Raw genomic sequence first — 16623 nt, forward strand, 5'->3', positions numbered from 1 at the left:
TTTTCCAGATTATTCCACAGTCTTATACCTTTTACTGAAGTGCGTCTGTCCTTCACATTTGTTTGGATTTTTGGTTTAACACACATCTGTAGTCCCTTCAAATTATAGCAGCTTTCTCTCTTAACTAAATGTGATTGGATGKTATTTAGTTAACATTCGAGGGATAATTTTCAAGGCAAACTGAAATGCAGCCAGACATAAGTGAGTGTTTCTGTCAGAGCTGCAGATTTGACAGTGACCACATTGTTAACCCTACAGCCATCGTGTGTGTACAGTACAGCATGTGTCTCTTTGAGAGCGCGCGCGCGCGCGTGTGTGTGTGTGTGTGTGTGTGTGTGTGTGTGTGTGTGTGTGTGTGTGTGTGTGTGTGTGTGTGTGTGTGTGTACAGTAAGTGCAACCGTGGTGGTTGACCCTCCGGCACAATTCCACAATCTGTTCCCTGAGCAGCACTGAAAAAGAAACTGCTCTACTGTCTGCTCTGTCAAGGCAGGAGATTTATGTGAGTTTAGTGTTAAGTGTGACAACACTTCTCTAACATCAACTTTTCTTTTTCTTTTTGCTTGTAGAAGCACTTGGTCATGCCTTTGTGAGCCATCAACAAAAATAGGTTTTACCCTTTCAGCTACCCCACATTAAAACTTTTCATATGCATGAGATTTGAGTGTGTTTTGGAGGTAAAAAGGCTAAGCTGTAGAAAACTAACAAAGGACTCGTGAAATTTGCTAATAGCTTAAAGTAATATTTTGAAATGCGCATGAAAATAAAGAGCTATATACTGCTTTTTGAAAAGGTTAGAGCTCAGGAAACAACATTTACAAATTTGATAACGAGCCAAAAATTTAAATACGCAAGRAAAACCTGTGCTAAGCTAATATGGTAAATTTCATTAAAGAACAAATTAAAAGCGGTGGATTATTGGATTAGCAGTGTAAAGTAAACATCCAAAATGACTTGGCGTTATGAATCAAAACACTTAACTCAAAAAACATCATTGATTCTTCTTTTACAAATGATGTGTAAGCATGTGTATTTCTATACCATGAAAACTACCACTGAATAAAACTAGTTTCTAAAAGAAATAAAGCAATGAAATGTTTTTGTTATCAAACTTACTGATAAAAAAATGGTTTTATTCCCTTGAACAGGATGAGTAAAAAAGCTTTATTGCATGCTTATCAGCAATTGTGAATTTCTGCTGCATCATTTAACTTGAGCTAATATTAGACCTTTAGATAACTGTGCCTGATCATCTGACAAACATCCTGTAAATCAGGGCTATTTAACTGGYGGCCCRCRGACCACATCCGGCCCGCGAGTGACCAGAGTTCTGCCCACCAATTGGGTAATTCATCTCTTAAGCCCAAACCCCCAGTTTTCTACTTTAATTACTCTAAGTTCTTTTAGTTCAACATAGACATGTTTGGTATTAACAGAAAGGTCAGAATCTTGGCTAGAAGCTGGTAAAAACCATTTCTATGAACACTCAAGACGGTTAAAACTACAAGTAGTTGAAGATAAAATGATGAAAGTGAAAATAAAATTGGTTTCTAAATTTGGCAAGTCAGAGATGTCAAAATATTATTTGTGTCAAATAGGAGGCATACTGTTATTTGTGTTTTTGATTTTGTTTAATTATCACTACTTTTACACGGTTCTGTATGTTGTTTTCATGATTAAATGCAGCAAAATAAACTAATTCAAAGGTAACAGATCTTTGTAATACTTGGTTTATTTACATAATGACTTTAACTGCTGGATGTTCGGCCCCTCAGCTGTTGACCTGCAGTAACTGTGGCCCCCGGAGTAATTTAGTTGAATAGCCCTGCTGTAAATGAAAGTAGGGTTGGGTGATATAGATWAGTTTGTTTTAATCATGATTAATTGTGGCATTTAGCTGACAATAATATGACAATTTTTGGATGACAATTTCACTTGCATGTGGCTGAAGTTGTACTCCAGTTTATGTCGGTGTTTCAGCTGATTAAACCAGTTCGGTTTAGTTGCTCTGCCCTGCCTTCTGCCAYTGAGCCCATGTGTGCTTGATATAGTGATGGTGTGTCGCACACAAAAATACGTCATCATCAAACGGCACTAATCGCAGTAATTGCAAAGTGGAAATAACAATTGACAGTTTTTCTGACGATTAATTGTACATGATACAATTTTCCCCWACCTTAGATGAAAGTCAGACATATTAACTCATCAAATAAAACACAGTTGTTAATGAAATGACTGTATTTTTATGCATGTTTTATTATTTAAATCCAAAGTCTATTTATAAACTTCAAAGTTCGTGTTTTCCCCAGTTTTTAAATTATTTTATCCTGTTTTTAAAAAAGGTGAAAGTTGCTGCTAAATGAATAACATTACATTCAATGATTCTGCTATAGATTAGAGTGCAGTTACAGTTTTTAGAGCGATATAGTTTATAGCAATTAAAGTGCAGCTCATGTATTAGGAGGGACCGCTGGATGTGACCTGTACCTGTGATGGCGTGGTGGGAGAACGCTTCTACGTAGGTCAGGTAGTTGTGAGGACAGTGTTTCTTTAGCCACTTGCAGACATCTTGTTGAGTCCACAGTACCACCGGTTTGGACAGACTGGACAGCGTAGGACTGGTGTGGTAGACTGCGAACGCCTCACCTGGATGCAGCTGAAACACACAAAAACAAATCCTTTATATTAGTCAGTGTAATGTATACTGTAAGTCTCATCCATATAATTTTGCTTTGCTAATACGAGCAACTATTTTCACTTAAATACTCATGTAGGATTCTCAAACCATAGTATCATGTAACAAGCTAAATTATTCAAACAGCATCATTTGCAATAAATTCTTCCTGCTACTGAAGCAAACCATAAAACAGAAGCAGAAAATAGTGCTATGGAAAAAAAACGGTTCATTAAACGCTTACATGTTGCTGCGCGGGCTGTAAGTTTTTATTTTTCTTCCTTTTCTACAAGATAAATGTTTATTTCTCACTTAACCGCCTAAAATTTAGGAGGGACGTAATTTGTTCTCGGGAGAAATAAATTAAATTACCATAATGAGCCCATATGCAACTCAAATCATTAGTAAGCAGGAGGTTTAAAGGTTTGTCGGCACTGAAGGGCAAACAGATGTTGCATTTGATTAGAATTAGCAGCTTGTTTTTCACCTCGCAACCCTGATTTAGAGGGATGCTGCTTCACTGTTATTTGTACGGATGTTCTGCTTGAAAAAAAAATCACTACTGCCTTTTGTCTTTTTTAATTTTCCCTTTAATTTTTCCTTTTCACACACGCACAATGGCTAGATTGCGTATCRGAAAACGGACTGTAGAAGTTTTTTTTTTCCAGCAGCAGTGTTAGAAAATTAACAGGGACATTATTAAGTCACAATCAGCTCATACGGCCGAAAATGATCCCATCCCCCTAAGCCAGGGATGTCCAAAGTGTGGCCTGGGGGCCATTCGTGGCACTTGAATTGATTTTATGTGGCCCCTGACTTCAGTCTAAAATTATACTAATTTGTTTACAAATTTGTCCCCCTGGCACAGGTGTTTGATGTCGTTCTATTCATTATTAGGGCAAATTTATCACAAAGTAAAATCTTATAATAAAAAAATATTGTCAATAAAACCAATTATTTGTCTTTAAATAACCAGGCTCTTAGGTTTTTCTACATCTATCTGGTGACTTCCGCATGAATGTTGATTTTGCTGCACTCCAATCTGCTTTTAATTATTTCATTAAATTTGTCTGAATACAGCAAGCATTTTCAACGAAAGACTGATCTAAATCCTGATTTTATTGATCAGAATTGACTAAATTGGGTTATTCTTTTCCCCAACTGAAACCTAGAAAATTTCTTTTAATAAGGGAAACCTGCAAAACACTAAAGTTCTGGATCTAGATTAATTTATGCATCCATCTCCAGCAATAAATCTGACTACTTTATTTGTTTAATTAAAGTATTCAATGCTTAGTTCATTATTGAGCAGGTAAAGGAAAAATATTTTTGGCCCACAAGTCCTTCTGACTTTATGATTTTGGCCCATGTGACAAAATGTTTGGACATCCTTGCCCTAAGCTTTCGTTCTTTTGTGACATATTCTCATATCTAATCTTTCCATTTACGTGTGGACTGAGCCAACTCTACAACAAAGGTTTTGGCTTATTTTCAAAAAATAAAAAATAAAACATAAAAAACACCAAACGGCTGCCAAGAACTGGGGATCCGTAATTGACGGCATTTAACAAGATTAATGTGCAGAAATTTCCTACACATGAATGCGACTCATAGCTCATAGCCTAACATGCAATTCTCTCCTTGCTGCTTTCTCGTGGACAGCAGAAGGATCAGCCTGCAGAAAATTCCATTTCTCAGTTGGTGATGAACGCAGGTTCATAGAGTGCGTACTGTACAGTTTTATTTGCGTGCTTCTGCAACGAGGCCTCCTCCTCCTCCTCCTTCAGGCGATATCCATTTCTGATAATGGTCCACTAAGTGTGGTCTGCTTCATGAGCCTTAATTGAAACCAACTCAATTTCCCTCCACTTCAGCGTGTTCGCTTCATTTCTAATTACGCACATATTTCTACCCCCAGCTTAGTTGAGGGCTAAAGCCGTTTCAATAAGCTGAATTTAAGGCACAACCCCAGTCGTTATTTGGGATGGAGGTGTGTTTGGCGAGAGGCGAGGGACCAGAGATGGCTCTAACTGCCGCTTGCATTAAAACTGCAAGTCTGCTGATTAAGTCCTTATCATCTTTACTGTCCTCATTTTGATGCAGCTGAGTAAACACTTTAGTGAGAGCAATAGCTTGGATAATAAAAGTCTGTAGGGCAAACTTAGGACAAATGGATTTATTTAGCATAATGTCAAAGACAACGTGTCCTGAGTGTTCTGGTAAGACTAAACAATGTCGTAATCTTCTACCATGAAGAACTGAAGGGCTTCAGATAAAAAAAAAGATACGATTTTAGAATATTTTCATTTGTGGAGTTAAACAACCTACGAGTTACCAATTAGCCCAACATGTATGTTTTTTGGTCTGTGGGAAGAAACCAGAATGCTCGGAGAAAACCCACGCATGCACAGAGAGAGCATGCACACTCTACCCTGAAAGGTTGGGATTTGATCCAGCAACCTTCTCCCAGAGAGGCAACAACTCTTCCGAATGGGCCACCACGTCACCTACAGCTAATAGTTTTATCTAAATGTACGGACAACTTTTAAAAGCAAGGTTCTGTATCCAATGTGGAGATGTTCAAGTTTTTATATGTTAGTTAAATTACAGCTGAAGTCACAGAATAACAAGTTACAATTCTCAATGTTTTTGGCTGAGGTGAACATTTTTAGCTAATTAAAACACTATTTTTCTTGACAATGCTAGAAGAGCCCAAAGTATGAACTTTTAGCTGACATTAGTTATGTGAATTAACAATTCCATTATCACAGTTTCAAGTATAGTAAAGAGTTTTTTTTTTTTGGTTAATGGTATGACTTAAAGTTTATGTCTTTGTTAATGATGAGAATAGCTACAGTAAAAAGTTAGGCTAAATGTTTTTTTATATAAAAAAAGTTAACACTCATTTTAAACAGAAAAAAACAAATGTTTATACTGAAATCCCTTTATTGAGAATGAGAATATTGTAACAGATTTCAGGCTATAAGTAGCAATAATATTCAGCAATATGTTTTAAAAGACAAATGGAGACTGTTAAGTAGACCTACAGGAGTTTTGAATGTGGCATTTTAATCAAGTATTTATGCTTTCCAGTAAATAACCCCCAAATCTGTAACAATTTACTCCTAATTATGCCTGAACTACATGAACACTGATTTATTACAGGAGAAAAAAAATAGTCCCATTATAGCTCCACTGAGGTGTAGCTGAGTAACAAATTCAAATGCCAGAGCTGTAATATTTAGCTAAAAATATTTTTTGTTTTCCATTTGTTGGCAGGTGAAATATATATAAGGGAAAAATATTTAAAATATGAGACGCAGAGTGTTCATTTTGTCTTTTTGTTCCTTTGGCTGCTCCCGTCTGCTGAGGTCACTAATGTGCCTGAACTCGCACAAAAGATTTCATAATTGTTTTACCTCAGATGTCCTTCCTGACACAACCTGGATTATCAGGATTATGAAACAGCGATCCTGACCACCGAGCTAACACAACCCCCCAGACACATGAGGTTAATACAGATTTTTAAAAAAAAGGAGACAAGATTGGCTACTCGCTCTGTGAATAATGGCCTTCATCATCAGSAAGCCAGACAGGAGGGAAATGGAATGATAGCTCCCAATCATCCCTCTGTCTCTCATTTTTTTTCACTCCCTCGCTCTTCTCGCTCCATTTGTTGGCCATCCATCAGACTGTATCTCCTCTGGCCAGCTCTGTCTCGTCCCTGCTCAGCCTCTGCTCCCTCCCAGCTCCTCCTGAGACCTACTTCTGTCCAGCTGGAGGAGGTCCCTCATTTGTTACATGCACACGGGTTGGAGGACTGGATACGGAGTGGAAGTTTATGACCGATTAAAGGAAGCATGCAGAAAAAAATATATATAAATTAGTGCAACACTGTTCGCTCCTTAAATAAAATGAATTAGGACAAAATGGTGTAAAACATTTTTATTTTGACCTTATGATTTAAAGAGTTAAAAGAAAAACATTTGTGGAACTACAATTTCAGAATGAGTTCAGAGTTGAGCACTTCAATTAACATTTGCCTCTTTGTTTTAATTTGTGTTAAGAAAGCAAAAATARTCAGTAATAAATTATAGTAATCAAAATACTTAATGCACTTATGGACTTTCATCATGTGTTTAAAAATTCACCCAGCTATTAGCCTCCCACATATTCCCACTACAGCTATGCTTTAGGTGTTGCATTTATGAAAATATTCTCAATATGCATATCTGCAGAGTTAAAATATTAGATAAAGATATACTGTACATTATAATTAGGAACGTTATTTWATGAGGCCAGCAGGAAGAACTAGTCTAGTTGGGCTAAATGCCTGGCATTTTTAGTTTTGAGCAATACAGAATGCTTGATGACCATAGCAGTATCCTCTTTTTACCTTTGTGTTTTACTTTTGACCCAAAAATCTTTATTTTACCCTCTTTTTTTGCCATATTTGATATGTTACAGTTAATAGAAGAAAAGACCCAAGGATACAGACCAACATGATTTAAAATGAAAATAAGAAATGTAAACAATCAAAAACAAAGGTATGCGAGGAAATATGTGAGAGCAAAAAAAAATACAAACGGAGAGGATTCGACTAAATGTGTGGCATCGTTTTCACACCGACCATACATAGTGAAAAAAGAGAAGATCCTGTAAGCACTTCCACTCATTCCATGATTTCTTTGACTATCTTTACATGTGCTATTAGACTTTCTTTTTTTTCTTCCTTTTTATTTTATTTTATTTTATTTTTTTACTGGAACAGTTGTAATGATGGCTATATTTTAAAACAGCCTTGTTCTGATTGGGGGCAAAGTGCAAKACACATCAGACATGACTTTGGCTCTTCATGTTGACTATAAAAATCTGCTTTAAATGACGAAGCTAGCACTTTATCATGTTACTCAAAAATCATGTTTAATAGCGATCTGCTTCCATTACGGTTGGTCAAGAGGTAGCCGATGAAAACACTTTACTGTTGAGCAAAGACAAAACATTGGCAGGACAGAGGAGGACGAGGAGTGTAAGAGGATGGCACGTTTTCTAAAAAGGAGTAACCAAAGAAAAAAAAGGGATCTAAGTCRTGACAAATGGACACAGTCACAGTCAGCTAATAAACTTCAAATAAGAAATATGCTGTTTTTAAGTGTTTTGAATAAAAAAAACTGTCTCCGTGTGATTCCATCTTTATCATTCCTAATTTTCCTCACAGCCTTTCATGTGGCCAACTCTGACTTTTTTCTTCTCAGCTCTYCTCTTTTGATCTTTTTAATTTTTATACCGGAACAGCTTTCGTTTTCATTGCCTGCTTATTTTCTTTGGTCACATCTCTTATTTTCCCTCCACTTGGTCCACATGAAAATCATCTCACTGTGGACTGCACTCCCTGCTCATCTTCACCTCGCTTTGATCTTTTGCCCTACCTTCACTTTAATGCACTGGGTTATGTTCGCTCTCATGTTTATGATTGCTTTGGTGCGCATGTGTGTGTGTGTGCATCCTGACTGAATCAGGGATTAGTTAAAAGTCAGGAGAGCGTGGGGAATCTGTAAAATCAATTGTTTTTTTTTTCTCCGATAACACCTCTCTTCCATTTACTGCCTGCATGTCACGCCGTGTGAGACGGATGATTCATGCCAAGCTAATTTGCAGAAAAAAAAATCAGCATGAGTGTGTATGAATGAATTAATTTATGTTTTTATGCTTTTTGTGTTCTGCATTTCACACTTCCTTTTTGTTTGTTGCTGTTAATCTTTTTTTTTTCCATTGTCACTTCATTTCTCARCAGGATACTAAACACTCACCCTCCATCTTTCCTGTGATCTGCTGTCTGACCAAAACAACTCCTTCCTTCTCCCCGATTACCCASTGAACTCTTGCTCCGCTCTCAGAGAATTAGATCTTCAATCTGTCTCCCTGATCTCCTGACAGATCCTGACATGCGATCCTTCATATCATCGCCGCACCTCTTCCTCGCTTCTTGTCAGACCTCAGTCCTCATTTTTCTTCGTAGCAACTATGGCCGCCGCTCGTCCTGTTTCATCATTTAACACCTTGTTATCTCCTCCTTCTCTGTTAGTCTTCGACATTTGTGCAACGGTGTCACTGTCGTTCTGAAAAAGGCATCCGAGGCGTCTGAGCATCTGCTCGACCGGAGGAGTAACTTTGTGGAAGCGTGTGAACCGGCAGCCTAGAACTGGCTTCGTGCAACCTTGCCTTTGGTTGACCTCAAGTGTTTTGAGTGTGTAAATGCCTCGCACTCATGCAAATATGAGCAGCCTCTCAGTGGGTGGACAGAGAGCCAGATGGGATTTTCACAAAGCCCTCTATTTAGCATGAGTCCCACATGTGTCTCAGACAGAGCAACATGTCACTGGATGGCAGGACAAGGACAATACAGACAGAAGCATTTTTGCCTCCTCGCCCAGCTGCTATTATTTCTCCCTTTACGTATGTGTCTTCACTGGCTCATCACTTCACGAGCCCAGTTACTGGCCTCCAAGGTGATACTTAGCCRTGAGGAGCCTTGGAACAACAACACTAAGGGTGCATTTAGACCTAATGGGGTTCTCTGAGGGCAACATGCTTTTAGTGTTTATTTCTCTGGCTTCATTATTGCTGCCAAAATGAATGAGGGAGTGTTTTAGAACCTATTTCAGCTGAATAACAGAGCAAAGAAGGCACCAAGGAAGAGGTTTTACGGTTTGTTTGGCTAAATACATTCAGCTGTATCACTAAAAGGCAAATAAAAAAAGAGGGATAAGAATTGTGAAATAGTACGCATTGTCTAAAAGCACCTTAAAGTTCCTCTGACATCAATTTTTTTGTAATAAATATGACTGCATTTTTGGAAAGTTAACATTAATAATATATTGCAAGAAAAAAAAAGCCCTTTGCTGAGATGAACAGTTGTTGAGATATTTGCATGTGAAGTCAGAGGAAGTGATGTCAAAGGGGAATGTCTGAATGTAAACAAAGCATTACTACACTAACTACCAACACAGACAAAAGAGCATGAACTGATGTTTCTTTCGATTATTTTGAGTCACTATCAAAGAGATGAAGAAGAGTCAGAGTTCAAATAATTTTGTTTAAAAAAAAGAGCAGGAAGTTCCTCTTCGAGGTCACTTCTTTTTTCACTTTGGCTGAGCCAAGTTTAAAAACAAATATGCCAGTTATGTKACAAAATKMATTTAAAAATGTGYATCATACAAAGTTTCTTCAATATAAAAATGTTTTTTGACTTTTTGTATTTGAAGTAAATGCATGTCACAGGCAGAGTGAAAATAATCCCAGTTTTTGGTCATTTAATCATACATGTGTTACTGGTGAAGTGTCATGGTCTGTCATTTTTATGCCTTGGYTTTTCTCAGTGTTTCCCYTCTCTGCTCAGCTGCCCTGCCCACACTCACCTGTTTCCCCTTGTGTCTCCTCCAGGTATTTCTTGTTTGTCCTCATTAGTTTGCCTTTTATATTCTGTGTCCTGTGTTCAGTCTGCRTCAGAACATTGTTCTGTCAACCCTGACTGTGTTAYGTTCTCATGTCTCCTGAACCTTTGGACCAAGCCAAGTGAGTTTTTGTGCTGCACTGCCAGCTTTTTTGATTTAAATTAAAGGCCTTGTTTTTGATTTTTTTGAACCTGCCTGCAGCCTGAGTTATTTGCCTGCTAAGTCATGTCAGAAGTTGTTGAAATAAYATTTTTGTTCAAACAGTAACTTACAAAAGTTGCATTGATAAATTGACTCTGGAGGTCAGTCAGGTGGGCAGTGTGAAATATTTATGACTGTTAAGGGCATCCTCCAGAGTAATTTCCACAAACTTTTACAGTATTTAAAATATATATTTTATTTGGAAAACTCCAGTATATTTTTCAACTAAACAACAGTGCATAATTTCTGAATTTACCAGGGGATGAGTTAAACACAAAACAAGTAAAAGCATTTGTTTGTTTTTTTGTGTGGAACGAATGTGTTTTACCCACATCTAATGCATGTTAAGGCTTTTATACAAAGGTTTCATGTGATTTAATGTTCAGAGTTTATGTTGGGGCAAACCCTACCACCTCCCATTTTAACTCAGAATCTGTACTTTTTTTTTGTTGAAATACATTTTTGTGTTTGCATTGGGTGATTAGTTGGGTTGGCCATGTTGAGGTGACGCTAAAAGATAATCAGTCGCAGATGTTCATTTAATGATTACTTTCAGAGAGTTTAGTTAAACTTCAAGATATTTTGCTAACAGACAGTCAGGCAATTTTACAATTTCAWGAAATTCCTTTCATGGCATCAGGTGATAATCTGATGAATATGACAAAATGTGTTTTAATCTACTCAGATTAGTGAGGGCATTAGAATATCTGAAATTTCTGTCCTCTAAATGAAGCTCAAACAACAGCAGCAATTTAGCACAGGTCAGCACTTTTACACACATTAATAATCTGAGCTACRCTCAGATTTTAAAATACGTGTTTACGATTGTGCCTGTTAAACYGTGTCGAGGCACATTCATTAAAGATTTTAAGCAGCAGAATGTTAAAAATGACAATAATAMTGTTTACAYGCTACTATAACATTTAGAAATTATYATAAGGCAGCATGGCGACACAGCTGTGCATGTGTTTGTTCTCCAGATACTCTGGGGTCACACATAAACCAAAAACATTCATGTTAGGTTAATTGGTATCTCTAAATTTCCACTAGGTGTGAGTGGTTGTCTCATTTGTGACTCTGTGATGGACAGGCAGCCTGCCCAGGATGTGCAATCCACAGAAAAGTGGGTAAAGACAAATGGAAGGATAGATTCACCAATAACACTGCACGACTCTGGTGGTTAAAATGATGTGTTTGAYTGGAGACAAATATCCTATAGCAGTAAAGTGTATCTTAGTGAAGAAGTGCTGTAAAATGTGCATTTCTTCTCCATTWATTCACGTCTTTGTGTTGGTGTCAGTTGAAAAGGTCAGCCACTGCACTCTGTAATGAGGAAGGAAAAATAATYACGGCGTGCACGTTTCCATTCGTCCATCCACCAAGGCAAATTAGTGCACAGAACAAGATTTACTTCCTCTAACAGGCCCAGTCTAGCTTTAAAAATATATATAAAAAAAGAGGGTGCTTTTACTTGCTAAACTGTGTCTTCGTTATTCCACCAATTCCCCAGCCTCATCTAAAGGTTCAGCCGTAAGCTACGAAGCAGACAGCTAAATGAGCCGAACTCCCCTCTCTTCACCCTGTCAGGAACTCTAAACGAGTCAAGGATGACCCAAAAGGTGTGTTCAGAGCAAAAAAACAGCTCATTACACAGACGGGTCTTTGTTCTGGTCCACCAGCTGCAAAGCAAAAACACAAATGAGTCTATAGGTGCTGCTCAACAAAATAAACAAAATATTMAGTAAAACGTAGCAACATCTTTTCCTTTTATTGTGAATAGTTCACTTGTTTTAAATCCTAAARCTGAAAAGCACAACAGTCAGGGACAACTTCCCTCAGAAGTTGGTATTTTTTTTCTTGGGATTTTCAAAATCATATTTTGGATGTGGGCTTCGGTGCTTTTTATGTGTCCCCCAGCAACACATTTGTACCATTAACGCATAAACACAAAAGGGACGTCTTTGAAAAAGCCAGCCATGTTTGCGCATGAATGAGCACTAACATCCGGAGTGTSTGTCGTCCCTCTCTGCAGTCATTACCGTCCGTCTCCCATGATAGGCCGTTTGTACACCGGCGCGTAATGTGTTATATCAGCTTTATTAAGCACACAAGACGGATTCCCCAGCTCCTACCTTATATCCAGGAACTGTTTCACTTAACTGGCTCTGTCATTACAGCCGTCGTGTACAATGTCACTTTAATGGAGAATAATCTAATCGTCAGTCCTGAGAGAAATGGACGCACAGACAACAACRCATGCAAACCCAGACACACAAGCGTTTATTATCATAGCTGCATGAATTTTGTGAACACGCACATATATATGCCAGAGAGCTGGACTGCTCACCCAGCTGTTGAATAATGCATAAAGAAGCATTATTCTTGTTACGACAAGGAAGCGATAAGCCTTATTTCTCACGGTATGGAGGAGGTTTAATTATCCGGTCTTTGTGTAATCGTAAAACTGATTTTTACTCATATTTTATTTAGTTTTTATATAGCTGAGAGGACTCTCTCTATTATGAATAGTTAAATAAGTCCTGTAGTGCGAGCGCGTCTCGCAGCCTCCACATTACAACTTTTCTCAAAAGCAGTTGGGAAGCAAAAAAGAAAAATGACCTCCACTGGGCTATCTGCTCTGTTTTATTAAAAGAGTGGGGGGAAGAAAACGGGAGGAGGACGTCGTTTCATATGCTGTTCTAGGTCAGATACTTGCCTTAAAATAGATAAATCTTTCCTTTGTTTCATTTCTCTGGTGCTTGACAAACGAGCATACGCTTTTCCTAAAGCAGGGTCTGAGTACACAACACAGGAGCTGCTTTACGTTCAAACACTGGACCACTGAAACATTCCTCACACACCAGTCAGCGCTCAAATGAGGGTTGATACCTATTATTTGAACGCATTTGTGTTAAAGTCATTGCTGCTCTCTGAGGGAAAACATTCATCTGTAAAATAAATGAGATTTTCAGAGATATTTATTATTAAATGCACTCCACTGATCAGATGGGTTCTGTGCAGCATGTTACGTCACAWGTCATCAACTTCTTGAGCCATTTCTCAATTATGTAACTAATTTCTCCCCGGTGGTTCTACTACGACTGAGCAAAATAAGATCAGCCAACAATAAGAACAAAATAAGACGATTAGACTTCCTGTCAACACTGAGCTTTGAGCTGTAGCACTGATCATACATTTACTGTTGTGTTGCTCTGATGYCAGTTCAACTACTAAATTGTAATTTTAACAAACAAATGTGTCATTGTTGAGGTAAAGGCTCAAACTGTTGACCTCCAGATGTTTTTGGAGCAATATTTTTAAAGAGATKCTCATKGTTCTATGGAAAGTCATGATGCAGTGAATATACCTGTTGTAGATGGCTCTTGAACCACCTCCATTTGGAGAACTGGAAGTTAATTTTGACCAGATTGACYATTAAAGGCTAGTCCAATGCTATCTTAAAACAAATATCGAAATTTTCGTATCAGTTTGTAAAAATGCTATTTTATAAACTTTTAAATTGCAATCAGATCATATAACAGGGCCTAAATTTCTCCGTCRCCACAACGGATTTCTGCCATTTTGTACGTGGCCAGGACGGATATCTGTCAGCAGTGAGAAAAAGGAAAAAATAAATAAACACTGGTTGTTTTCTGTTGCAGTCTCCTTAAAGCAACCCAGTCTAAACGGGATGCTACTGTCAGCAAATCAAACGATCCCCAAAGCACTAGTAACCAATCAGAGCAGAGCAGAGCAGGGCAGGTGCACCAGACCAGAATCTGCAGGAGCAGCGGTCAGTCCTGAGCGAGTAGACGTCCTCTCCTTACTCACTTCGCTCCGGACCTTCCTGAGACTTTGGWCTCTAAAACCTAACTTTATATTACACATTTATCTGTTCAGAGCATCATTATCCGACAGATATGTCCAACTTTGCGTGTGTGACTAAGCTCCTCATGCAAAGGCTGCACCCAAAGCGCAAACTGAGTCACGAGACCACTGCCACGGCAGTGCACCCCGGTGAGCACTGACTAACAAACATTTATCCATCCATCCATCCATCCATTTTCTGTACACGCTTCTTCCTTTTCAGGGTTGCGTGGGTCACTGGTGCCCATATCCAGCAGTCACAGTGCGAGGGGCGGTGTACACCCTGGACAGGTCGCAAGTCCATCACAGGGCCACATTTATTTGCCCTATATTAAAGCAAAGATGAATCTCCATTTAATTTAAACCCTCATCATCACTAGGAGAACATTAGCATGTTCTTTAGGTGAGTGTTTCAAATGTTTTTGTACTTTATTGTAAGTATACAAATGTTTATATTTAGAACCATACTGTGACACAGCTGCTCTGTAATGAATTCAATAAATGATGAAATATGAAGAATAAATTTTATTAAATGATAACATGAGCTGAAGCCATTTAAATAATTTAATTAAATTCTTTGTATAACGCCTCAATGGTAAAAAAAATACTGTGTACTTTTACTAAGGACATGTAGTGTACATGTCCTTAGTCAACTTACACAGGATAGCAATAGGGTGGCGGTTGGGAAAAATATTTCAGTCAAAAGTTTTTTTTTTCACTTTAACCCATGTGACAAGATTGTTCTAGAATGAAAACTATTATTCACCCCAGGATGACCCAAAGTGCTACAAATAACTGCTGTTTGCACGAACCACTATTTGTGCTTGGGCAAAGAAAAAAACATAAATGTTATGTAAATAACTGTGTAATGTAAAATTGCCAGTAAGGTAAAGGTTTATAAAATATCATTTGCAAGACCCATTGGGACATTTGTACAAACAGCTTTGTGAATTGCTTCTGTCTTAAAACAACTCCAATCTTTTAATGTCATGTGGGGTCATGCATTTATTATTTTAAAAACTATTCTAAACTACCGTACATTAGAATCACTAGTTTGTCAATTCAGTCAAAATTAAACTCTAACTTCAAACATGAAATCGTTTAAAGAGCTATCTACAACAGGTAAGACATCAACTGTCCACCGTCTTTTCATCAAACCCCACTTTAACAGAACTGTTGATTTAACGATCCATTTAGAAGCCTAAACCTTAGATTAACCAATTCAGTACTTGGAATTGGCTCATTTGTCACCCCCCCCCCCCCAAAAAAAAAAAAAAAAACCATGAAGTCTAGTTCATTTTGTGTTTYAAAAACTAATTTAGATGGTATAAAGTCCAGTAGCACTAACTTTTTAAAGTCAATTGTTTATTTTGTGCCTCCTGCGAAACAAATTCCAGTTATCTATTTTCTCATTTTGCAATCAAGAACTCCATCTGAAAGTCATTCTCCTGCATCAGAGGCCCTCCTTCGCAGGGCAGCTGCAGCTCTGTTTTGGGGAGATATTGGTACCTGGATGCCCTCGGTGCCCGGCTGCTGCAGCAGTTTGACGGTGCGTGTGTGCGCAGTCTTCTGGCCGCGGCTGTCGTGCCAGGTCAGGTTGCTGCCTCCGGCGCGACGCGGCAGCTGGTAGCTAAGCTCCTCAGCAGACACCGTGTGCTCCAGGGAGGCACGGCAAAAACTGAAGCTGGACGCCGCTGAGAGGAGAGAAGAAGAGGTGATGAGGGAAGACAACGTAAACGGGAGGGAGGGGAAAGAAAAAAAAACAGACGTTGATTGAGCACCACTTATAATCTTTGTCTAAGGGTTTCCTGTCTTTACAACCGGAGCACAAACGAACATTACAAAACCTTAGCAGGCTACATTTATTCTAAACCATCCAGTATAGTTACAAACAGATGGTTGATCCTATGATTATTCCGGTAAACAGCGCTGCTCCTCTGTGATCTCCAATTATGCTGAGTGCATATTCACAGAGGCAGCTCATGATTTCTGGAACCAAAACTCTTCAGCCAGATTTGTCCTTGGATATTTAAATCCTACATTGTGAGCATATATTCTTCTCCATCTTTTCGTCCTTCTCTCTGTCTTTTCATCCGACATGGATTTCCTTTTAGAAAAAGAGGATAGATGGGCAGGCGTGTTGGCTTTGACACAGCAAAGTAGACAAGTTGTCAGTGCCAGGTCAGGGTTCAGGGGTCRGATTTATAAAACTGGCGTAYGCACAATTTGAGCCCAGAAACTTGCGTACGCCACTTTTCACGCCAAGGTTGTGATTTATAAAATCCAAACTTGACGTGAAAATGTGCGGTGCCTCAGCCAGCTCTGACCCATGTGCACGCTCAGCTGCGACACAGATGGTGAAGTGAGGAATTAGAGCCACACTGTGTAATGATCACTGTCAGGTATTTAATTTACCTTCATAATCAGAC

General features: G+C 38.5%; 1 protein-coding gene across 1 annotated transcript in view; it reads right to left on the reverse strand.

Annotated features, from left to right (window-relative positions):
• Positions 1-16623, reverse strand: part of samd10b (sterile alpha motif domain containing 10b) — a 68527-nt gene that overhangs the window by 17596 nt on the left and 34308 nt on the right. Inside the window, exons 2-3 of the mRNA XM_014017039.1 lie at positions 15704-15888; positions 2486-2654 (exon numbers count right to left, since the gene is read on the reverse strand). Of these exons, the coding sequence (XP_013872493.1) occupies positions 2486-2654; positions 15704-15888 (354 nt within the window). The remainder of the gene's footprint in view (positions 1-2485; positions 2655-15703; positions 15889-16623) is intronic.

Source organism: Austrofundulus limnaeus, unplaced genomic scaffold (assembly GCF_001266775.1).
Source record: "Austrofundulus limnaeus strain Quisiro unplaced genomic scaffold, Austrofundulus_limnaeus-1.0 Scaffold3, whole genome shotgun sequence".
Classification (NCBI taxonomy): domain Eukaryota; kingdom Metazoa; phylum Chordata; class Actinopteri; order Cyprinodontiformes; family Rivulidae; genus Austrofundulus; species Austrofundulus limnaeus.